At 39.0% G+C, this 26,779-nt stretch overlaps 1 protein-coding gene across 10 annotated transcripts in view; it reads right to left on the bottom strand.

Moving 5' to 3' along the window:
- Positions 1-26,779, bottom strand: part of Bap111 (Brahma associated protein 111kD) — a 204,230-nt gene that overhangs the window by 50,935 nt on the left and 126,516 nt on the right. For 7 of the 10 annotated variants that reach the window (XM_068393571.1, XM_068393575.1, XM_068393573.1 and 4 more), the window contains one exon: positions 22,468-22,599. In XM_068393571.1, the coding sequence (XP_068249672.1) occupies positions 22,468-22,599 (132 nt within the window). Of the gene's footprint in view, positions 1-1,327; positions 1,404-22,467; positions 22,600-26,779 lie in introns of all 10 variants that reach the window. The other 3 variants (XM_068393572.1, XM_068393574.1, XM_068393576.1) reach the window with 1 other exon arrangement.

Here is a 26,779-nt window from a genome sequence, read left to right as displayed (position 1 = left end):
TATTACAAATGAAATTAAGTTTCATGACAGTTGCAGAAGGAAGGATGTTCTAATTCACTTCTAGTTAGAGCTGCATGCAAACTAGTCTCCACATGCATGTAGTCATTCTATAGATATTCCAGACACAAGCAAGAAGCTACAAAAAAAGACAGGAATTGATAAAGGATTACATCAAGGTGATCCAACAAAACACTAAATGTAAGTAGCTCTCAACTAGCACAGATATAGCTGGTATCAAATGAGACACAGACTTTCATATTCAGTTATTCACGAACATTTCTATGGATAATCTATCAGTCATACAGTTCAATGGTCTCGAGTTGAAAGTAACCCAAATAATTTAGTCGAATACCATGAAAATGATTTTCTAGCAATATAGGTATTACAAAAGGCAAATGTTACCGTAATGTTAAATCTTTCATAATTCTAAACAAAATTTACAATGTTTTCTTGGATACAAAGGGCCTAAACTGAAGAGACACTATGCAGTAAGTACTTATAAGATTTTTGTGGCTTAAACGCAAGATGTCATCAAGTATAAAAGTCTAACAACAATGAAAATCTAAGTCTGTTTTTAATTCATTATTATGGAGAACAACATTCTATAACTTTCAATATTTGGCTATGAAATAACTCCTAAGCATTTTCAATGAATTTTCATGACTTTTTTTGACTTATCAAAAGTTAATGAAGATTCTGCCACTTCTAGAAAATTCTCAGTTTACGCAGGTTGTTAGGTTGTAAATACCGAAACTACACTGGAGTGGGCACACTTGAAAGCCACATGAAATCTCCAGAACTCTATCTGGCAAATGAAGTAACAACAATGGAAAATGAAAAGAAGAAAGATTTCTTTTTCACACAAATATGTTTCACGTAATCTCAGCAATCACTATAAAGAGAAAGTGTTAAAGAGCTCTCTACTAAACATGCAAATGCAAATTAAAATGGTAGTAGTTTTCTCAATACTATACGAGATCATGCACTTTTAACAGAACGGGGAAAAATTCTGAAAATCACAAAACACACATAAGATCAATTAACCCCTCTTGATGGTTATCACAAAGTCACCAAAACTATTTTCACTGAATACAAGCCATAAATGCAAAGAGCACTTTCTGACTTCCAGAATTTCCCTTTGGACATTTAGTAAACTCCAACATCAAACAGAACATGCTCAAGTAGAGAACAGGAATAAGTTCAAACACCATTCCGCTTGACCACACGATATGTATAACCTGACGGTGCTGCTGCCCTTAAATAGGAGCATCAAAATCTCTTATTATGGTGCTGCTTTGGCTCCCCATCTCAGCTTCCAATAACCTACCTTTGGACTTGGCTGCCAGATACTGTTGGTAGGCAGGCGAGTTGTGATATACCTCTAGAGCCTTAGTGTATTCAGCCTGCAAATCAAAGGGAGTCAGCATGGGACATACCCAATGCTAATAGTCTGAAATAGACCTGCACCTAGCAGTTTATCCTCTTATGTTTTTTTTAAATAGCAGCAGCACTGTGTCAAATGCAACTGTACAAAAATTAAAAATGCTCTTTTTACTAATTTTATATTAATTCAAGGTACTATTCCAATGACACTCTCTACTGCTCATATTTTTCTTACTAATCATTCACCAAGATACTCCAACCATTCCTGTGGTCAACATAGTAACACAAAACGGAACCTACACTAAAACTAAGTCGATAATTTAACAGTGAACATTCATTTATAATAAAATAAATCTACAAAGAGAAGCACAGCAATGCAATTTAACAAACGTACTAAAATGAATTATCAAGCAAATCCCCATCTGCCTATTTTCTAGCACAACATACTACATACAAATCATATAAAAATATATATATTTCCTTCAGCAATAAACACATATGACAAGGGGTACGATTAACTTGGTTTACTGAAGTCACAAGGCAATGGATAAAATACAAACTTCATCTCCCTTCAGAATGTGGCCTTACTACAAAAAATGACATTCGCCTAGCTTTTCCCGCCCTCCTCAGTACTGCTCTACAGTCTGATTTCAAATAAATGGCTAAAATCCCAAACAGTGAGCAGTTACAAACTATTTATGATCTCCAAGATGAGAACAATCAAAAGGTTTTGAATAAACATCAACAAATTTTATCATTTCCTAAAACTATCATCATTAATGTTTAATGCTTTCCATACATGCATACATTAAATGTACGGAATATTATGAACGAAAATTGTTTCTATATGGATTCTATTTTTCCTAGTTCATTCACATGGATGCGTACAGTATAAAATGTTGAATTATATTAGATGTGGCTTTACAAGGAACTTCCAAATATGTTATTCTTTTTCTTTACGCTAGAAATACCCTTAGAAAGAGTTGAATATGAAATTTCTAAAATTTACACTACAAAACTTCCAGGTAATGTTCTGGACTTTAAAGTTGTTGCTATATGCTTAAAAACAATTTTTTCTACTTAGGGGAAAGGTTTTTTTCAAAGTAGTGCTTATAATAATACTGCTAAATGTTAAGCCTTACAGTTTGTGCTAATCTTTCAAATACATACCCAAGCTACTTTATTACTTTGACAAACGGATGAGGTATAGTATTTTGAGCTACATTTCTAAATATCCGAGCTTGTCATCAGTTTCAATGGGTCTAATTCAATAATTGGAACAATACCGGTTGAAATACCACCAAAAAATCAAATTAAAACAGCTAGCAAGTCAGTTAACAGACATGAAAATATAAAAGAGATAACATCAAGAATAATGCATCCACAAATATAAAAACTACATAGATAGCTTTCACACTACATCTGTATCATTAATATAACCAAGACCCTAAAAATCCTGAGAATTTTTGTCAAGAGCTTTGAATAACACAAGTGGTTAAAAAAGAAATATCAACGATGATACTGACAAAAAAAAATTTTGTTCTTATATAATAGTTATGTTACACCACAATGTTACTGAAAGCTCATGAGTCAAGTTCTGTGTGCTTCATAAACACATCAAATGAATTTCACGCAAGGTAACCAAGTTGAAGAAATAACAATCATACCAACACTACAGCCATTCCCTTCACCTATAACCATGCAGTTCTAAACTTCATACCATACTTAGTGAAAACAGCAAATAAAATGCAAACAACTTTGATTATATCAAATAGATAAGTACTATTATGGGAGTATTAGTTTCTAGGTTTTTAAACTTCCTTGGAAATTATAAAATGAAAAAATGGGTTATAGAGATGGAAACATATACCATACCCAAGAGGCAATACTGCAAAATCTTGAAATGTTTTGAATTTTCAAAAATATGAGTAAAAAAAATCAGTTCTTAGCATTAAATCCTAAACATTCTAGATAATGAGTAATATTAAGTCAGTAAGAATATCTGCTACTGGGAAAACATATTCATACTGCAATCTAAATGAAAGAATTTCATTTCCATATAAAATGAAAATTTTAGGTATCAAGCAGTACAACATGAGTTTAAGAGATGCATGCTACCATGTGGAAGATCAGTTAAATGTGTAATGTAATGTCATGTAATGTAATGTAATATATATACACACGCACACATATAATATATATAATAAATATATATATATATATATATATATATATATATATATATATAATGATATAAAGGTAATATAAAGGTAACAGGAAATTTTTTTCTGTGAAAACAATATAAAGATTATCTTCCACACCTGAAATTCTAACAAAATACCAAGTTAGTTCCAAAAGGAAAATAAAGTTTGCTGCCAACTTTGAAGCCACTAAATTCTGAAAAGGAATAATTATGTATGTAATCTAATCATGTAATGTAAACTTATCCATTTATCAATTAAATATCACTTTCTGAAGAACAAAAAGGCTTAAAATACAACCACGATATTGTACTAAATTAGTAAAGCTTACAAAAATGTCTAACAGATAATTATGTCAATAAAAATAATATGCTGAACTATTAATGGTACTATTTCTCTAGCCAGATGGCCAATTTGATGAAAATGTAATAGACTGAGCAAAAACTTAAGGGTGGACAAGACAAAACTAACAGCCAACTACATTAACTCCCAAAAATTATTTTGAACAAAGTTTTGGGCAAGGCTTTTTATGTTACATCCTTTGTATAAAGATAAAACGAGGAATTTAACATTAATTTTGAGTGGTAAGGATTTTAAAAAATATTAGGATTTTTACCTACTTAACATGCACTCATCCTGTAACACTATTCAAACTTTTCTCATCAACTGCTACAATAAAATATAGCCACTAGCCACAGATATGGGCTTAGGATAAAGACAATGGGCAAAGGATACCTGTACTGTCACCCCTATTATGCTAAAATAACTAGAGCTCTAAAGAGAAAGAATTCAGAAAGGCGATGGAAATATCAAAAATACATTCCTTATCAATTGCATCATGACACCAGAATCATTTCCTTTAGTATATCGTTTACGTACACTCTATGAGATACTTATCCTCCTTCACACTAACAGCAATACAAATGAATTTTTGCTTCATTACAACATTACCTGTAACTACTTACCAACCATTCACACCAATCTTCTCATAGGCTTAACATAGCTTTCAAAATCAATAAAATTCACACTTTAATAGATGATTAATAAATCCCCCTATAAATTCTTGACATGTTCTTCTACAATAATGTCACGCTAAATGAGATCCGTGCAAGTCAAGTACTTCAGTAAATTGGTATGGATTGGACCAGAAAACACCATCTTAATGAAGAGTTCCTGCTAAATGCCACCGCAATTATCTTGGGCTTCGTAAGCCATACTGTACTTGCATGTGAGAACACACCAACTATTGATACTATTTTATAATTTCAATAAGATACATTATATGCTCAAAAATGCAATATTATATAACCTTCAATCATTCAAATTCTATCCCCAATACAATTATAACTTCATCAAGTTGGTATATCATATGACTTCCCTTTTTATTTGATCGCTCACACTTAGCTAGGCTGCCAAACAGATGGCTGTTTTCTTTTTCCCAAAACAATTTCACTCTCCCTGCCTAAATTCTTTCCAAAATTAATTACTTGCACAGAAGTAAAATACAGTGATACCTCTGGATACGAAAGTTTCTGCTTACGAAAAATTCAGGGTACGAAAAATTCAGGGTACGAAAAGCGATACGAAGATTTTTATGCCCCAGTATACGAAAAAATTTTCAGGATACGAAAAGCTTACGAGATCCCAACTCGTCGCTGAGAGTAATTTTAAAAAGTTTCAACTTTTTTGTTAATTAACTGTACCTTTTTTTCAGGGTATCAACCCTTAATTTAGGTGTACAGGTAACAATACACCTTCACTGATCCCAATGCTTTACATACAGTACCGTAACTTTTATACAGTAGTAAAGAAAACGGACCGTTTTCTTAGGGCTTGGAGGGGATAACTAGGCTATGACTATATTATTGAATAATCTCATGGTGGTTTCTGGAATGGATTAGGCTGTTTTTAACGGTTGGGTTAATTATTGAATGATAGAAATGGCTGCATTGCATGTTTATTACTACAGTTCAGCGTGTTTATGAAAGAAAAGGTGTATTTCATAAGGCTTGGAACGGATTAGGCTATTTACATGTAAAACGCGACTCAGGATACGAAAAAATCAGCATACGAAACCGTATCCTGAACGGATTACTTTTGTATGCTGAGGCATCACTGTACCTAACCTAACTGTTAATACCTGTAAATGAAGTAATTAGAATATAATGCAATAATAAATGGAAACTAATACAATACATACAGTACTATATTATACACATACGAAATATTCAGTACCATATGTACTGTACTGTACTATTATTAGCTACCTTTACTATAGAAAGGTACATTTTCTATCATGGCCTTTACATGAAAATCTCCTAATTTGTTCCAAGCCCTTCAAAAACCCAACATTAAATTCGATATTAAGGCTAAACTGTACTAAACACAATAAAATACAACCATTTGCATTAATAACCAGAAAATAAAATGTATAATTAGAAGAGAGAGTAGAGTAATGCAATAACATATGGAAAATACAGTAACAAAAATGTGGAACCATACCTTTGGAGAGAGGCGATGTCCGAAAGTGAGGTGGCGGAGCGGAAGAGGAGGATGACAAATGGCAAAAAACATTAACAAATGGCAGAAAACAGAAAACATAAACACTTGGTGACCCTCCTTTTGTTCCTCCCTGTGCTGACGAAAAGTGCAGGCACATGGGGACTGGCTGCAGCTGTTCTCTTGAGGTAAAGCCTCAAACTCCTCTATGGGCAAAGTAAGAAGTGATCAGGATCATCTGTTTCGGAGCGGAGACTTGTAATCCAGAGATAGTCGAATAGGAAATCTGCCACTCCCGGATTCTGAGTCTTGGCAACAAACTCAGGGACGAAGCTGAACGTTACCTCTCCCCATCTCCTTGAATGGGCGATGTCGTATGAGAGACCATGAAGTTCACTGACTAATTTGGCTGAAGCCAAAAGCTAGTAAGAACACTGTCTTCCAAATCAGGTAGCGATCTGTTGCCTTGCGTAATGGTTCATAGGAAGGTCTCCTAAGAGACCCGAGAATTCGAATCACGTTCCACGGGGGAGGTCTGACTTTCGACTGCTAACAGGTAAGTTCGTAACTCCGTATGAGTAAAGAAAGTTCCAGCGATGAGAAAATGTCCATTCCATAGTCTAAGGGCGAAGCTTGACGCTGAGCGATAGCCTTTTACCGCCAAGATTGAAAGGCACATTTCTTCACGCAAATACACAAGGAACTCCGCTATTGCCCGAATAGTGGCATCGAGAGGAGATATACCCCTGCCACGACTAACCACAGAAGATTTTCCACCTTGTCTGGTAGACTGCTGCCGATGACTTCCGCAGGTATCCAGACATCCTGCTTGCAACTTGTTGCGAAAATCCTCTCTAAGTGAGGAGATGCTGGGTAGTCTCCAGGCGTGAAATTGTAGCGAAGCTACGGCTTTGTGGAAGATATTGGCCTATGGTTGTCTGAGTAGATCGTGTCGTGGCGGGAGTTTTCTTGGAGACTCGTCAGGAGTTGCAGAAGGTCCGGAAACCATTTAGCCTTGTTGAGTACCCTCCTTATCAGACAGAACGGGGGAAAGGCGTAGATGTAGATGATGTCCCACCATTGTTGGAATGCATCTTGCCAGAAAACCTTGGGGATGGGGACTGGGGAGCAGTACAGCGGGAGCCTGAAGTTCAGGGCCGTTGCGAAGAGATCCACAGTTACAGAACCCAACAAAGTCAGGACTTTGTTGGCTACTAGATGATCCAAAGACCACTTGGTACTCACTATCTGAGATGCTCTGCTCAGGTTGTCAGCGAGCGCATTCTTTTTGCCTGGAATGATGCTTGCTGATAGTGGTATCGAGTAAATCTCGCCCCATCTCAGTATCTCTACTACTATATGAGATAGGGGCTGCGAAAAAATACCTCATTTGTTGATATAAGCCACTACTGTGGTGTTGCCGCTCATCACCACCACTGAGTGGCTCATCAGGAATTGATGGAACTGTTGAAGGGCTAGGAAGACAGCCTTCATCTCTAAGAGATTTATGTGGAGGTATTCTTCTGACTCTGACCAGAGGTCTGAGGTCTTGTGGTGAAGCAAGTGGGCCCCCACCTTTTTTTTTCTTTTGAAGCGTCTGAAAACAGCATAAAATCTGGGGGGAGGACGAGAAGATCCACTCTCTTTTGTAGATTTTCGTCCCGCACCCACCATTCAAGGTCCGTCAGCTATACTGGTACCATGGGGATCAGGGTGTCCAGGGAGTCGAAGGCTTGATTCCACCTTGACTGGAATCACTACTAGAGATATCAAATCCTGAGGCGACCATTGAGAACTAGACAGGCCAGAGAAGATAAGTGTCCAAGGAGATGTAGCCATGTATGAAGTTCATCTCGTCTGAGAAATGGTCTTGCGACCTCTCTCAGCCCCATTATCCTGTCGTCTCATGGGCAGGCTTTGTCGAGATTGGTGTCCATTATCATGCCTGGGTATACCAGTCTCTGCGTAGGAAGCAGGGAAGACTTCTCGAGGTTTACTGTACCATGATCCCCAGATCTTGGCAAAGCCTTAGAAGTTTGTCTTTGTGTTGAAGAAGGGTTGACACCGAGTCTGCTAGGATTAGGCAGTCGTCCAGACAACGGAGGAGACAGATGCCAATCCTGTGTACCCAAGATGACACTAGGGCACCTTGAACTGGTATTTCTTGTTGTCTAGGCTGAATCTTAAGAACTTCCTTGAAAACGGATGGATTGAGATCTGAAAGTAAACGTCATTTAGGTCCAGTGTGCACATGAAGTCCTGTAGTCTTACTGCTTGTCTGACTGTGTCTGCTGTCTCGATGCTGAACGAAGTTTGCTTGACAAGCTTCTTCAAAGCTGAGAGGTCAATGACCAGTCTCCAGCCTCCAGACACCTTTTTCACAAGAAAGAGTTGAATGAAGAAGACTGGAGACCCACCTAGGACCTCCTAGAGAGCGTCCTTCTTCAACAGGATCTGAACTTCTGCCCGGAGAGCTAGCCCCTTTGCTGATCCCATCACAAGGGAGTCGATTGACACTGAATTCTTGATCAGGGGAGGGAGAGATGTCGTAAACGGGACACCATACCCTCAACGAATCACGGAGACTGTCAAGGGTTTAGCCCCGAGTTGCTTCCACCTGTACCAGCAACGCTGCAGGCATCCCCCCCTGGTGGACAAGTTGGGGGAGTGCGTATCCTAGTATTTGCGGCCTCCACCGCTCCCTCTAGGATGTTTTCCTCCCCTGGAGGACTTTGTGCCTTTCCTATCCTTGGTCAGAAAGGGCTTTTTAGACACAATTGGCTTTGCTGGTGTCTTGTTCGTCAAGGTCTTGGCCGGACGGGAATGCTGAGGAGCTGGGGGTTTATGGGGCCTGGATATCAAGGCCCTGTGGAGGAGGGAGTCCTGGTGAGACTTCCTCCATCTCTCCGAAGTGTCTTCCACGTCTTTAGGCTCAAAAAGAAAGGATGCCTGTAGAGTGGAGTTCCTGAGCCTACCGATCTCAGCATTCGGTACCTGCTGATGGAATCTCTTAGGACACCACATCACGTCGTTTCAGGATGGATTTCACCCACAAGTTTGAGGCTTGCTGGGCGAGAAACTCGATAATGCGAGTGCCTAAGAGGAGGGTTTCCATGGCTCTCCTGGTACCTTCCTTGGAAAAATCCTAGGTCTGTACACGGATTCCCAGGGTCCCCAACCAAAAATAAAGCCACGAAGTAGCTTGCATGTCATACTTCATGTTCCTTTTCCTGGTTGAGGATCTCAGCTGCCAAGAAAAAACCCGATGGCAGGAGAGCCTCTCAAGAGAGACCACCTTGGTTGGTTCTTCCTGAGAGTGGTGGAGTAGAAGAGCTGGACAACGCTCATCCAAGACCTCATAGTACCTCCTCTGCTGGATGCGAGGAGGTGGAAGGAGCTTGGCAGTAGAGCCCAATCAGTGAAAGAAGTCGGAGAGTTGTTGGGCGATCTTAGCCTGGGCACTCTTTATCCCCTGAGACCAGGGCAAGGCTGCACTGGTCTCTGATGGATTCTGGGTGCTGAAGTTACAATTTAGGACCGTGTCTTTGCCCTTTTGTGGGGGTATCTCCGGGCCAGTACCCTGATTAGAGTCAGGAATTGCCAGAAGGCATTTTCTGACTCTTTCTGCTACTACTCTGAAGTGGGACTGGCAGCAAAGTCTCCTTCTTCCACCCCAGAAAGCTCCTCTCGGGGTGGGTCGTGAACATCCCAAGAGTGACTAGTGGTTCCTGTAGGCTTGGAGGTCCTCGAGGAAGACTTTGGTAGAGTCTTAAGAGTCCTTCAATTCCTTACTGAGGAGATAAAACTCCAACATTGTTACGATCTTAAAATCATTACAGGTTCTTTTAATAATCAAAATAAATGCTTCCAACAACCACCACTGAAATATGGGAAATAAATATAAAAAGAAACTCATGAAAAAACAAAATGTTTTATCACAAACTTATAAAGAAAATTGATGATACTTCTTTGGTTACTTTAACTGACAAATCAAATCAATCAAAACATCAATAAGAAGGGAGAACAGTCAGTACGGTAGAAATACTTAAGGAATAGTTTTCTGCAACTGCTGAGACGATACTGGTACGGAGACTTCAAGCTTGAGAACGTCGCAAAAGGGCGCCTGAAGTTCAGATAAAACTGGTGCGATGACCAGATTCGAAGACGTCACAGAAAGGCTAGCATCAAGATGGGACATCAGAGGTCTTCTTCAAAGAATTCGATGATACTGTTGTACTGAGGCAGGCTGCAGGCAGTGCTGGCTACTTCTCGTCACAAGCAGGGAGGGCTGGCTGCTTCAATTTGTCTCTTCTAGGCCATAACAGGATTTTAACGATAGGCTTTTGTTGTTTGAAGGGAAGATTAGAATCTGGCTCTATCAGACTTCTGGTCTTCTATGTTTCTTATCTCGTTAGGACTTGGATGTCATCTGCTTCGGACATAGTTCCTCTAGTTCCTCTCTTGTCTTATGTCCTGTCCTATCTCTCTTGGACAATCTCTTCTTGAAGTTTATATAACCGTGTATGGGCGGAGTTAATTACAGTGGGCTGTGGTCATTTCCATAGAAGGCATTCTTTTTAACAATTCTGTGTCTATTGGCATCCTCAAAAACGCCCACTTCGATCACGCCATAGAAGCTTCTAGAAGAAATCTTTTTATGCAATCTGGACCACGTGTTAAGTCGTAACAAAAAGGGCAGCATGTGTCCTTCCATGATGACATATTTCATAAATGTGGATATCCCTCAGGCTTGGTTTCTCAAAACATGCCGACTCCACTAATTAAGACGATGACATCTTGGTCAAAACAGTCACCTTATCGCGGCTGGCGCTCTCTTCGAGGCTCAGCTTACTTCCAAAATCCTGACGACAGTGAAGTGATGACAGGTTTGACCAAACAATACGGTAGTCGAATCTCGTCTCGCTACTCACACTTTGGGGAAAGATATTTTTGTGTTTTAAAACATATACTTTAAAAGTATTGTATTTACCCATGACACGTTCCCCAAAAAGAAAAAAAAAAGAAAATCTACTGATTTTACTTTTTTTTTAAAGGTCTACAACGAAGAAACACATTCATCCACGAACTCCGGAACTTCCGCATAAAGCTTCAACTTAACATCAGCAAAACATTTTTCTTTCGCATTCCATTCACTCAACACAAAACTTCAGTAAAAAAAACCTCTAAATTCGTTGATAAAAAAATAAAAATAAATGCTTTTCTTATTCTGAAAAATCTCTAGAAAGGCTATCAGCTATAACATTATTCTTTCCTTTTATATGAATTATTTTCAGATTATAATATTGTAGCTCTAAACTCCAACGCACGAGATGTTTATTTTTATTCTGAAATTTTTCCAAATAAACTAACGGATTGTGATCTGTATACACAGTTAAAACAGGACCACTACGTACATAAATCCAAAGTGCTGCAAGGCTGAAACTAAACTAAACAGTTCCTTTTCAATAGTTGAATAATTTTGTTGAGCTTTATCAAGTTTTCTTGAATAATATGTGACTGGGTGCTTCGTCACATTCACTTCTTGCAACTAGACTCCTATATCAATGTCACTAGCATCGATCGATAAATTAAATTCCTTGCTAACATCAGGTAACAATAATACTGGCTCTTGAAGCATTACGGCCTTTAATTCATTGAAAACTTCTACACATTCCCCATCAAAATACAAACCTTCATCCCTTCTTGAAAAGATTAGTTATGGGAGCGTTTATTTCTGAAAAATTGGGTACAAATCTAAGGAAATATGAAACCATCCCGAGAAATCTCATAGCCTGCTTTTTAGTGGTTGATATTTGAAAATTGATTATAGATTCTGTGTTCCCACTTTTAGGACAAATCTTACTGAAACCCACTTTATGCCCTAAATAAGTGATAAAGGTTTTCCCAAATTTGCATTTCTTTAAATTTATTTCAAGATTTACTTTTTCTAAGGCTATCAGGACTTTAGCTATAATTCATCAATATTCTTCCCAAGTTTCTGAAAATATAACAAGATCATCTAAATACAAGACAGTTATCAATACCATTTAAAAACTTTATTAATTAATCTTTGGAAAGTATTGGCTGCACTGCTTAATCCAAAAGGCATTATTTTAGGTTCATAACTACCGAACGGTGTTATATTTTCCTAGCTCGTCTGCTTAGGGGTACAGTAATTGCCAATAACCTTTGACCAAATTAAGCTTGGAGATGAATCTAGCATTTCCGATCCGATCTAAGCAATCGTCGATCCTCGGAAGTGGAAAATCACTTTGCTTAGTAACACTTTACTTTTCTGAAATCAATGCACAACCTATCAGTTCCATCTTCCTTTTTTACCAGAATTACCGCAGAACACCATTCACTCTCGCTGGGAACTATCAAATTATTATCTAACATATACTTAATTTCCTTTCCTACTGAATTAGCCTTCTCTGGACTCAAACGATATGTACTTTGTCTAATGGGTTTAGTGTCCTGTAATTCAATATCATATTCTAAAAGATTAGTTAAACCTAATTTATCACTAACAGTTTCTGTATAATTTAGAAAAACATAATTCACTCCATTTTTCTTCTAAACTAGTTAAATAACTTGAAATTTTAAGTACATCAGAGTTTTTCTCAAAACTAATTTCTTGCTGCGACACAGCTATTACTGGTATTGGGCGTTCGTTGTATTTCTTTAGCAAGTTTATGTGCAGCCACTTAGCTATACGTCTACCCATATGAATTAAGTCATTCACATTGTCCCTTTTTCCTAAAATAGGAAAAGGACCTTCGAACTTGTAAGATAATGAGGGACCTTCTTTCTGAATTAATACTAAGGCTTTATCTCCCACACAGAAATTTCCCTCCTTTGCCTTAAGATTGTATCTTCTTTTAGTTTCCCCTTGGTTGTTGCTCTCGTTTTCTATTGCTAATTTCCAAGCTTTCCTTAAATTCTCCTTGTAATTCTCTAAACTTTGTATGTAATCCTCTCTACCCTCTTTGCTAACTGACTTGGGACGAACATAATGACACAAAATTTTGTCTTAAAACAAAAGGTTTCCTTACAAACATTATCGTGATCATCATCCAACTCGCTTTCAAAATTTTGAGACAGTGTCTCATCCTCTCTCTGCAACTTAATTAGCTCATCTCTGATCAAAATGTTAGTGCCTAAACCATTGCAGTAACTATTACTTGAATACACTACATCGACTACGTCTACGTCACTACTTTCGACAGCTACATCATCAACTTGGCTAACACTGTCAACACCGAAGGAGTTGGTCTTCTCAGCCCCACACTTGCTAAGATCAACCTCACCGCCTCTATCACACACGTTTGAATCCTCAAACAAACTATGACCGTAGTCTATATTTGTATCTAAACCTGACCTAGTTACTACCATTTCAGGCACTGGAACCTTACTTAAAATAGGATTCACACATTTGGATGTAGTTAAATCATTACCGACAATAATTTCAACGCTGTCAACGGGCAAATAGTCTACAACTGCTAGTTTTACATCTCCTGACACTCCCTGACTTTTCAAGTTCATCTTCAACAAAGGACAAAAAACACAAGTATTTCGGAAATCCACTGAACATAAATTTTTCTTTCATCCTGATTTTTGCCCTTGTTGGCACACTCTCTTTCCTAATAAGGGAAACGGCTGCTCCGGTGGCCCTCAGCAAGCTAACTTCTCTCGAATCCCCTCCTTCAAGCGAAGAAACTACACATTCAGACAAAAAATCTCCGTTAAATTTCCTAGTTTCTTTCATAATGTCATTTCTGCTTGATGAAAGATTATTAACAAGAGACACTGGTTTCTTAACGTTCTTCTCCTCTACTATACAATTCCTTGCTATATGCCCTCTTTTATTACATGGATAACAAATTATCTCTGAACTACTACCTTCCCATTTGCTCTTACAAAACCTGGCAGCATGACCTGGTTTTCCACATGTATAACAATAATAATGATAATCATATTTCCCTGTATTGCTATTGCTAAAACTACTCTTACAATGTTGTATCTTACTAGAAGAAGGATTATTTTTCTTTTTACTATCACTTAAACTATGAGTAAGATTGTACTCATCTGCCAACCTTGTTGCATCTGTAAGAGACTTTTCACGCCTATCTTCTATATACTGTATAGCTTAATGTCTGGAGATATGTTATCTTTGAAGTTTTCTAACAAAACTAAGTTCTTGAGATCATCAAAACTATCAAATTCAGCAGAAGTTAACCAATCACAAAATGATCTTTCTAACTTCTTTCTGTATTCTATATAAGTACTGCTCTCATCCCCTTTCAAAATTCTAAATTTCTTACGGTACGCCTCAGGTACTAACGTGTATGCATTAAGAACAGTTTCTTTAACAGTATCATAGTACTCACTTTTATCCTCAGACATGCAACTATACACAGAAAGTGCCCTACCACTAAGACTGACTGTAAATACAAAGTCCACTTGTTTTTGGGACAACCTACTCTGTTCATTAACTTTTCAAAAAACATGAAATATTTCGTTACATCTTCCTCATAAAATTTTGGAATTAATTTCAACACTGCACCCATATCTAAATTATCAGAATCATCGTTCAATGATGAATTACTATCTCGTCTGCTATATGACGTATTACTTCCTGGTCTGCTACCTGGCGGACTATTATGAAGATTTTGCCTTAAATGAGTAATTTCTAACTCGTGCTTATGCTGTCTCTCATTTTGTTCTCGCTGTCTTTCATTTTCCTCACCCTGTCTTTCATTTTCTTCTCTTTCAGCTGCTCTTTAGTCTCTCATACATTTCCTGTTCTCTCTTAAAAACATACATAGAGCATCACCATCTAGACCAAGAAGTTTACCTGAAGCTATCAAATCTTTCGTAATTTCACTCATTCTTTCTTTCTATATTCTCTCCGTTTCAATTGGTTACGTTGCTGAATATCCTGGCAAGGTCGCAAACTGTTACGATCTTAAAATAGTTACAGGTTCGTTTAATAATCAAAATAAATGCTTCCAACAACCACCATTGAAATATGGGAAATAAATATAAAAAGAAACTCACAAAACAACACGTTTATTCACAAATTTATAAAAAAAATTAATGATACTTTTTCGGTTACTTTAACTGACAAATCAAATCAATCAAAACATCAATAGAAAAGGAGAACAGTCAGTACAGTAGAAATACTTAAGGAATAGTTTTCTGCAACTGCTGAGGCAATACTGGTAAGGAGACTTCAAGCTTGAGAACGTCGCAAAAGGGCGCCTGAAGTTCAGATGAAACTGGCGTGATGACCGGATTTGAAGACGTCACAGAAAGGCTAGCATCAAGATGGGACATCAGAGGTCTTCTTCAAAGAATTCGATGATACTGTTGTACTGAGGCAGGCTGCAGGCAGTGCTGGCTACTTCTCGTCACAAGCAGGGAGGGCTGGCTGCTTCAATTTGTCTCTTCTTCTAGGCCATAACAGGATTTTAACGATAGGCTTTTGTTGTTTGACGGGAAGGTTAGAATCTGGCTCTATCAGACTTCTGGTCTTCTATGTTTCTTATCTCGTTAGAACTTGGATCTCATCTGCTTCGGACATAATTCCTCTCTTGTCTTATGTCCTGTCCTATCTCTCTTGGACAATCTCTTCTTGAAGTTTATATAACCGTGTATGGGCGGAGTTAATTACAGTGGGCTGTGGTCATTTCCATAGAAGGCGTTCTTTTTAACAATTCTGCGTCTCTATAGGCTTCCTCAAAAACAACCACTTGGATCACGCCATAGAAGCTTCTAAAAGAAATTTCTGATGCAATCTGGACCCCGTGTTAAGTCGTTACAAAAAGGGCAGCACGTGACCTTCCATGATGATATATTTCATAAACATGGATATCCCTCAGGCTTGCTTTCTCAAAATATGCTGACTCCACTAATTAAGACGATGACATCTTGGTCAAAACAGGAGTCACCTTATCGCGGCTGGCGCTCTCATTGAGGCTCGGTTTACTTCCAAAATGCTGATGACAATGAAGCGATGACAGGTTTGACCAAACAATACATTAGTCGAATCTTGTCTCGCTGCTCATACTTTGGGGAATGATATTTTTGTGTTTTAAAACATGTCCTTTCAAACTATTGTATCTACCCAAGACAAACATCGAAGGGAGGTTGGAGTTGTCTTCCCTGTTTTCCATCGGAAGCGGAGAGCTCTTCCCGTGAGGGGAATCTTTTCTCCGAAGGTGAAGGGGAGGATATCCGCCTCTTGCGAGGCTCCCTCGGCAGATGTGAGGCGGTAGAGTTGGGAATGACAGGCCTCGAAGGCATAACAGGAGCCAGTTTCATCCTAGGGGATGTCACAGCATCAGAGACTCCTTTTTTTCTCTTCAAGGGAGAAGCAGCCGAGGTTCTTTGCATGTGCTCTGCTGGTGCAGACGGATGTTGAGAGGTCTCAGAAGAGTGAGATGAAAAAGGAGGCCCAAAGGCTTGTACGACAGCTCTGACCATGGTACTGAACCAGGGCTGCTTACTGATGGAAGCACTGTCACAAAGACCTCCTTAAGAGAAAGGGACCGAAGGTTCCCTTTGAGAAGTCTCTACCGGTAGATGACACTATGGGTCTGCCTTGGAAGATGGAATCTTTGGGATCTTGAACCCTTCTGTGGAGCCCTTTCCCTCTTTCCCTGCCCGACGTGCTGTAATGTGTTTGAGGGGAGGGGAACGGGGCAACAGTGACCTGTTGGAACACCTACCTTTCTGTTCCTTCTGATAGTGCGACTTCCTCAAAGTAGGGGAATCTTGTTCTACTGGCAAGAGTCTGCGAGTTGACCCGCGCAGGTGAGCAGGAGAGTGCTGGTGCGTTGGCGGGTTGGTGAGTGCTGGTGGGTTGGCGAGTGCTGGTGGGTTAGCGAGTGCTGGTGGGTTGGCGAGTGCCGGCGAGCCGGGAAGCACTGGCGTGCTGGGGAGCGCTGACCCGCAGGAAAGCACTGCCAAGCCAGAGAGCACTGGTGCGCAGGTGAGTATGGGCGCGCAAGCGAGCTCTGGCACGCAGGAGAGCACTGGCGAAAAGAAGAGCGCTGACATGCAGGAGAGCGCTGGCGCGCAGGAGAGCACTTGTGCACAGGAGAGCGCTGGTGCGCAAGAGAGCGCTGGTGCGCAAGAGACCACTGGCGTACTAGTGAACGCTGTCTTGCTGAAGAGCGCTGGCACACTGGCAAGCATTGGTGTGCTCAAAAACGCTGGAGAGCAGGAGATCACTGGGGCGCTGCAGATCGTTGTCGCGCTGGAGAGTGATGGCGAGCCGGTGAGCGCTCACGAGCTGCTGGTGAGCAACTGAAGGCTTTTCAGGAGCGCAAGCACACTGACGAGTAGGAGAGCGCTGCGCAAGAAGCGACCGCATGGGGGCACGATGAAGGCGCATTGCTGGAACACTCGAGGGCAAGTGACGCTTGGTCACACGGCGACTAGGCAGGCGTAGAAAATGAGACAGGAACAGAGAAGGCAGGTCAGAAGGTCGGCAAGATGATGATGATAGGCGTGTTGGTAGATCAGGAATAGGGATGTGCCCTTTGGAAAGGTGAACATCTACCGAAGGGGATCGCGCAATCTACAGAAGAGTCCAAGGACTAGCGGCAGCACTGTCAAGAGAAAGTCCAGGAGAAGGCAAAGGTTGAGGGCCAGAAGATGACGAATGAGAAGGCTTCTCTGCGGGGGAAGGCTGCGTTGAAGAGCCGAAGAGGTACCTTTTCACTGATGGTGAAGGGATACCTCTAAGGCGAAAAGGAGGGCAAACCCTGCGGGAACGTTGACGCCCTTTGTGGGGCGGTGGATCAGCAAGCTGACCTTTCGAAGCAGCAGTCCTCCGCAAAGGAGTCTCTATGAGTGAACTCCGCTAAGGAGGAGAAACACTCGCAGAAGAGACAGACGAAGGACTTTGCTTCCCCCTTGAAGGATGTACAAGCACGGGGGAAGGGCAGTCAGCATCAACGACGAAAGAGTCCAAAGGAGAAAAAGCGTCGCCAGAAAGGGCAACAGACGATGCCTCTGACACCACTATGTCAACGCAGAACAGTAGATTAACCCCCAAAGTTGACGGGGGCTGCAAAATAGCACCACGGATGAGCAGTTGCAGCAAGGTATCCTTGGAGGGCGGACCCGTTAGCCCCAAAGGATGACCACACCAGTACATAAGGAGAAAGAGACGAGGCCTCACCCTGAAGGAAGAGGTGGGGCCGTTTCACTAGGGGGAAGCAACACCATCTCTCGAGGACTGGGGTTGACCATCAGTTAAAGCGTCTGTGCTCCTACTCGACGGTCTCTCGAAAGAGGCCAAACGAGCAGGAGCTTCAGAGGAAGATCGGGAAGTGGAAGCCTTGGGTTTTTTGCTTTTGGAAGAAACCTTCATTGGAGAAATAGCCAGCTATGACTTCTTCCGCCGGCGGCTAAACCTTTCCCACTGGGAGGCAGACCACTCCCGACACTCAATACACTTATTACCACTATCACACCGTTGACCTCTGCAGGCGGGACAAAGGGTGTGGATCAGTGTTCACGGCAGACATGAAGAGGTACCGCAGAGCCGCCCTTCAAGTTCAGGGCAATTATGCATGTTTGGCAGAAGTCAAAACAAACACATTGAAGAGAAAAAGCAAAAACAAAAAGCTTGGTGAGGATGAAGAGCAGCAACGTCTGTTCACCACCCGAGCCAAAAGCAAAGTGAGCTAAATCACAGGGAGCAGTAGCAAGCTAACCGAACTACCCCTGCTAACTAGCAGAATGGGTAATTAACCCTCACTAAATTTTAATGGCTCATCTTTTCAGCTTCGCCGAAAGTAATTCCCCTAATAAATAGGGTAGGTTTGTATTCCAGATACGGAACAAAAGCCAAATTTTGTCAGTTGAAGACTTACTGAGGACTGTAACCTTCCTGGAGAGTCAACTTATCAAACGTCATAACAAAGGCTTCAGCCGCTTTCGTGTCTGAGCTAGCAGCCTCCCCACGCCGCACCACCGAATGAACGCCAGACCGTCTCTTAAATTTATCATCAACCCCCCCCCCCCCCCCCCTGAATTCTTGGGGTGCCTGCTTTGATGTCACTTCTCCTGCGTCGTCTTTGGCCTGAGCACGCACGAGATTACTGAAAACTGTGCTGGCCTTCTGGCAGATTATCATTTTGGTGATCGTGTCTTCAGCGATTTCCTTAAACTTAATCCAAACAAGAAGCAGTCTCTCTATCTCATCATTGACGTGGCTCCTTTTATTGGAGGAGTCATGCTTTTAGAAGGTGTTGCTGCTTTGATGGCTTTCTTCTGTTTAAGGATGGTTCTTCGAGTCAAAGGGTTTCGGTCATATTCCTTGGCGATTACACTTAACCACATGCCCGACTCATACTTCTTGATTATCTCAAGATAGGTCTCTAAAGAAAGCATCCTCTTCTTCTTTCCCTGCACATCAGCTTCTTGTGACCTATGGCTAATAACTTAGGAGTTGAATAACGCAACACAACACAGTTCAATAACTAAAAGCACAAAGACGCAATCACCAACACGAATTCAATGTGAACGAAAGTGCTGCCAAAACGGAATGATCGAGGGACGCCGATACATAGAAGCTGACCAATAGGAGACCCGGCTCTTATGGCGGTAACCAATATCAGCGTAGGGAGATAAGCAATGGGAGCGCAAGAGGATGGTGGAATGTTTACAGCTGGCGGCACGTTAATTTTAAAATTAGTCTCAGCGGCTGGGGAATCTCATACCGTACTTCATTTTGTATCATGAAATTTTTTTTTCGCAATATGAGTCTGAAAAAACTTTGCATCTTGTTTTGTATTATGAAATTTTAGTATGCAGAATCTTTGAATCAAGAGGTATCACTCTAGTAAAATTATCATTCATTGGTGATATGCAAATAAATAACCTACATGTTTTTTTACACATATCTTTAAGCTATTAAACTGTAATACAAGCAAGATTCATTAAAGTTAATATGTACGTGAACTTACTTTGTAGGATGAATAAACTTCAATTGTTCAATAATAAGTTTTGTTATCTGTTATTTATTTACGAAATGAAAGAAAATATATCGCTAATGTTTGGATAAGTGTAGCAGCATTGTGCCTAGGGTGCATCTTAACACTAGTAGCGTCTTACGGCACAGGAAATACGGTAATTGTAAATAAATAATCATGGCGTCAAAAGGAAAAAGTATGCTATGATATGTTATTTATTTACCGAAATGAAAGAAAAATATAGTATCGCTAATGTTTTGATATGTGTAGTAGTATTATACGTTCTGCATACACACAGTTCAGTACTGTTCATTGCGGATTTTAACTTAAAAAATATACTTACTGATATAAAATAGGAGAGCAGGAGATTACGGCGGTAACTAGCAACAAGGTAAGGAGATAACCAATGGGAAAGCAGGACGATGGTGACGAGATTACAGTTTGGTGCTGTGCAAATTTCAAAATTATTTTCAGGGCCGGGAGAATCTCGTTTCATATCTTGAAAATTATTCCGCATTAAGAGGCAAAAACATCTTAGCATCTCGTTTCTTATCATGAATTTTTCGTACACAGAAACTTTCGTATCAGGAGGCATCACTATAATTATCTCTTAAACATTCTCATACACTTACACCACCTCTATGTATATATAGCCAAATTCTTTAGAAAAATTTTGTTGATTTGTATTCTACTCCAAAACAAGCTAATTAGAGACTGTTTAGTTCAACTTGAGAGTACTTACTGCATTTACAAGAAATAAAGCTATGAGATATCACCCTTATAGAAAAGAAACTTTAGAAACGCTTCTGCTTTAAAGACATTGCCCATAGAATCTACCAAGGAATAATATGTACATATTGTATAAAGGCGGGGTACACACATGCGAACCGAACCTTGTATTGTAACCAATTCTTGTAACAAAAACGCAAGTGTGGACGGTTCCTCGAACCCGAACCCCGAACCGGCGAGGTTCGAGGCTCGGTTCGCCCTCCGTCCCGGCATTTGTCGGTTTTTGGGCCCCGAATCAAAGGGAGGTCTCTTTGCACGTTACGCAACGTGTGGACGGGACCTGTATTGCACGCGTATCAACAGAGGTGGCTGAACTTGACACCGACTATGAATAAGGCCGTCCATAGAAGAGTCCCTTGTTTTGGTCAGTCAGTACGTATATGTGTACCATGGCTGATTGGAGTGAGGAAGAGGTCCTTCAGTTTATTAGTTATTACGAAGAAAAGACTTTACTGTGGTATGCAAAACACCCGAACCATTTTAACAAAATACGTCGCAATGATGCATGGATAGATATAGCACAGTTGCTAAAAATCTGATGGTTAGTGCCACCTTCTCTTGAACTGTAATAGCTCCTCTCATATGTGTATCATTTTTCATAATTTTATGTCCTACCAGTTTTATAATATTTTCAAAATCTGTCGAAGACATTCTGGTGAAATTTTTGTAGTGGCCAGAAACTTCTTGGAATCTCATGTCAGCGAGTAATTCCCGACCACTGTAGTCTACCCTTCTAGTATATAACCTTGATTGCCACCATCTTCCTTTTATTTCGCTTCATTTCCGTTAAATAATGTATATAAATATACGCGGCAGCTGCTACTTGCATGGTGGCCATCGTCGGTAAACAACCCGGACAGACTGATGATCGCAGTGGATTTCAATGAAGTTACGTGCTTAACGCGGTTACGGTTCGTCCTCAACATTTTGACACCTTGTAACCGTATATGCGTAACACAGTTACGCATACAAGGTTCGGTTCGCGTGTGTATACCCACCTTAAGAATTCTAATAGTTGCAAAATAAACAGTTATAGTTTTCGGCAAGATATGATTATCAATGGAATCAAATTCATGATAGGCCTTTTAGATAGGATCCCCTATCATTCTTAATATCAAATGCCTAAGATTTTGCCATCAACTGATCCTAATTGACTAATACATCTTTGCTCTTAAAATAATGAATCCTCAAAACCTTTGAAGCTAAACCAGAAGTTTAACCAACATACACAATATAAACCAACACTAAATATACACAGCAATACTTTGACAATACCACATACAAAATTGCTTAATTATTCATAACACCTATTTGGAAATTACTACAACATTCTCTAGATAATTTTGGGGACTTTCAAAAGTAATAATTCAAATACATATGACAAGCACAGGTGCCTTGTACAAGTTTGCCAAAGTAACGACAATCGTCAACATTAAAAATGTTGTTATTGTAAGTCTTGTATAAAGTTACAAAACAACTGATCTTTGCCCTCTAAGCATATTGAATATCTGACATCAAATCAATATAATCATACAAATCCATCAATTAAGTTTTTATAATCTCATGCTACTAACAAAAAATATTCCAATTCCTGGACATGTTACCTTCTCTGTCTCATATTCATCAACGTAATCCTGCTTGTCTGCCTCGGGAAGGTCTCTCCACATAGACCCTATAATTTTTCCAATTTCCCATAGCTTCAAATCATTATTAGCTGCTTTAACCTGGTCCCACACCTGAAATATAATGTTAATGGAATAAATAAGGCAATCATAACTACTCAGGATACTATATATGACTAAATATTAAATCTTGGGTAATAGTTTTCCCTTTGTAAAAAAAAAAAAAAATAAAAAATGGAACTGCATAAATAAGACTCAAGTAGCAAGGCATACAAACTTTGGGTGAGATTCATAGAAATAATAATATTAATAATCCAACCAATAGCAACACTTTATGAAAAATCACACCAGCAAAATATGAAATTGCTCTTATAATCTAAATGTAATCTAATATCACTTAGCAAGAATATACTGTAAATATCAACAGGTTTGAAAAACCTTTTAAAAACCATTTCCTTACGACAAATTTCTTTAGGAAAATATTACACATAGACTTCTGTTTTGACTAAAAAGCTGAACAGATTCAAATCCCTTACAAAAAAGGGCAAAACAAACTATATAAACCTTTTGTAAATGAATTATAAATTTTCTGTTATTTATAATATATAAAATAATGTAAATGATAAGTAAATACAATTGCCGTTTTACATCATTAAGTGTCGTTCTTTAATATATACAGTAATATATACATATATATATATATATATATACTGTGTATATATATATATATATATACATATACTGTGTATATATATATATATATATACATATACTGTGTATATATATATATATATATATATTATTACTAGCCAAGCTACAACCATAGTTGCAAAAGCAAGATGCTATAAGCCCAAGGCTCCAATAGGGAAAACTAGCCCAGTGAGGAAAGGAAATAAGGAAATAAATAAATGAGAACAAATTAACAATAAATCATTCTAAAAACAGTAACGTCAAAATAGATATGTCATATATAAACTATTAACATCACAAACAGATATGTCATATATAAACTATAAAAAGACTCATGTCAGCCTGGTCAACATAAAAACATTTGTTCCAACTTTGAACTTTTGAAGTTCTACTGATTCAACTACCCGATTACAAAGATCATTCCACAACTAGGTAACAGTTGGAATAAAATTTCTAAAAATACAGTGTAGTACTGAGCCTCATGATGGAGGAGGCCTGGCTATTAGAATTAACTGCCTGCCTAGTATTATGAACAGGATAGAGTTGTCCAGGGAGATCTGAATGTAAAGGATGGTCAGAGTTCTGAAAAATCTTATGCAACATGCATAATGAACTAATTGAACAACGGTGCCAAAGATTAATATCTAGATCAGGAATAAGAAATTTAATAGACTTTACGTTTCTGTCCAACAAATTACGATGAGAATCAGCAGCTGAACACCAGACAGGGGAACAATACTCAAAACAAGGTAGAATGAAAGAATTAAAACACTTCTTCAGAATAGATTGATCACCGAAAATCTTAAAGACTTTCGCAATAAGACAATTTTTTGTGCAATTGAAGAAGACACAGACCTAATGTGTTTCTCAAAAGTAAATTTGCTGTCGAGAATCACACCTAAAATCTTAAGAGAGTCATACAAATTTAAAGAAACATTATCAATACTGAGATCCGGATGTTGAGGAGCCACCGTCCTTGACCTACGTACTTACAATCATACTTTGAGTTTTGTTAGGATTCAACTTCATACCCAATAATTTGCACCATGCACTATTTTTAGCTAAATCTCTGTTAAGGGATTCGCCAACCCCAGATCTACATTCAGGGGATGGAATTGATGCAAAGAGAGTAGCATCATTTGCATAAGCAGCAACCTTGTTTTCTAGGCCAAACCACATGTCATGTGTATATAGTATGAAAGTAATGGGCCAAGAACACTACCCTGTGGAACACCAGATATCACATTCCAATACTCACTATGGTGCCCATCAACAATAACTCTTTGAGATCTATTACTTTAAAAATCAATAATAATGCTAAGAAATGACCCACCCACTCCCAACTGTTTGAGTTTGAAAACAAGGGCCTCATGATTAACACGGTCAAAGGCAGCACTAAAATCAAGGCCAATCATACGAACTTCCTGACCACAATCAAGGGATTTCTGTACAGCATTGGAGATTGTAAGAAGGGCATCACATGCTCCAAGGCCTTTACAAAAACCAAATTGCAGACTAGGGAATAGATGATTACCTCCATCAAACCTATTAAGACGTTTTGCCAGAACACGTTCAAAAACTTTAGATAATATGGGAGTTATAGAAATTGGGTGATAATCAGTGGGACTTGAGCTACCACAAACACATTTACAGAGAGGAGTAACATTACCAATTCTCCAACAAGTGCTAAAAGCTCCTCTTTTTGCTAAATTGCGCAAAATAAGATAACTTTGGAGCTAAAAAAACTGCTGTCTTTATAAAAACAAAGGAAAAATACCATTTGGGTCTACACATCCATAAGCATCAAGGTCCTTCAACAGAGCTTTAATTTCACGAGATCGAAAAGCTAAACTAGTTAGTTTAGCCTCAGGAAAACAGGAATAAGGAAGTTCAAGTTTTTCATTACTCTGTTTGCTGTCAAAAACATCAGCCAAAAGGGTTGCCTTTTCCTTTGGACAGTGAGTGACTGAGCCATCTGGTTTAAGTAAAGGAGGAACTGTTGCATCAACACCAAAAAGTGCAAATTTAAGGGTAGACCACCATTTATGTTCCTGAGTTGTACCAGAAAGGATTTCTTTTATGGTTAAATTGTATTCCTTTTCAGTAAAGGCATAAACTCTCTGAGCAAAAGCTCGAACCTCAGTATAACTATTCCAAGTAAAATCTGATCTGTTACCCTTCCAAAGATGATAGGCCTCCAGCTTCTCCAAATAAACATGTCTACAATCATCACTGAACCACAGTTTGTCCTTCACTCGGTACCTTAGCACACAAAAAAGAATATGTCTATCAATTATGTTGACTAGCTTCACATTCAAAGGGACAACAGGATCTACACTAGTACTACTATATAATTGTGACCAATTCAAACACAAAAGATCATGCAAAATCCCATTCCAGTCTGCTTGGGATTAAATATAAATTTTACAAGAGTATGATACATCAGGGACAGGCGGCTGCTCATCTTCACTACTAATGAAATCAAGACTAATATATATATATATATATATATATTTACATATATATATATATATATATACATATATATGTATGTATACTTATATCTATGTATGTATATGTATGTATGCATATATACACAAACACGTATATATATACTCTATATATATACTGTGTGTATATATATATATATATATATAATATATATATATAAATATATATATATATATATATATACAGTACACGCGGATAGTTAAGCCCCTCTTCTGAAAAAAAAACACATATTTTATGAGTAGGGTAAGAAAAAATATAAATCGGAACACTTAGCCCCTCACTAGTACTTTGTGGCATTCCCTATCCTCTTAGTTACGTCTCAAAGACATCGGGGAACTTCTTCAGCAAGGTTTTGTAGGGTTTCAGGCTCCAATGACCCCCAAACCTCCCTAATGGCCGCCTCAAGTTTTGGGAGAGAGGACGTAACCTTTGACTGAAGCTTCCTCTTTATGACACTCCACAAATTTTCTATGGGATTCAGGTCTGGGGGAGATCCAGGCCAGTCATTAAAAAAGGGCACCTCACAATCTTTTAACCAGTTAACCAATAATTTAGTCGTATGGTATGGTGCCCCATCTTGCATAAAGAAACTGGTCCCACTTTTTTCAAAAGAACCCTCTAAATGATCATTTAGAAGGTGAAAATAATTAAACTGATTCATATATTCATTCTTTGGCAAGAAAAATAATTCACCAACACCACCATAACCAAAGGAACCCCATACCATTACACTAGCAGGGTGTTTCACAGTCTTACTCGTGTACTGAGGGAGGTGGGGGTCCATGCCAGAAGGACTATAAACCCTCTTTGCCCCACTGCCAGTCACGTTAAATGTCACTTCATCTGTCCAAAGTATATCTCTCCACTTAACTTGATCCCAAACAGAGTAATTCTTAGCAAAAACAATTCGTTTCTGCTTTGAATAGCAGTCAGCAGAGGCTTCTTGCGCACCTTGTACGAGCGCAGCAGGAGGTCGTCATGTATGCGCTCTTGAACTGTCCTTAAAGACACTTCCCCAAGTAAATGAGAGTTCTTATACTTAATCTCACGTGCTGTGAGGGAAGGGTCTTTCTTTAACTGTCTTTTGATAACC

The sequence above is a fragment of the Palaemon carinicauda genome, chromosome 19 (genome assembly GCF_036898095.1).
Source record: "Palaemon carinicauda isolate YSFRI2023 chromosome 19, ASM3689809v2, whole genome shotgun sequence".
NCBI classification, from domain to species: Eukaryota; Metazoa; Arthropoda; class Malacostraca; order Decapoda; family Palaemonidae; genus Palaemon; species Palaemon carinicauda.
Note: the sequence above shows the minus strand (reverse complement) of the source record. Positions and strands in the feature narration are given on the sequence as shown.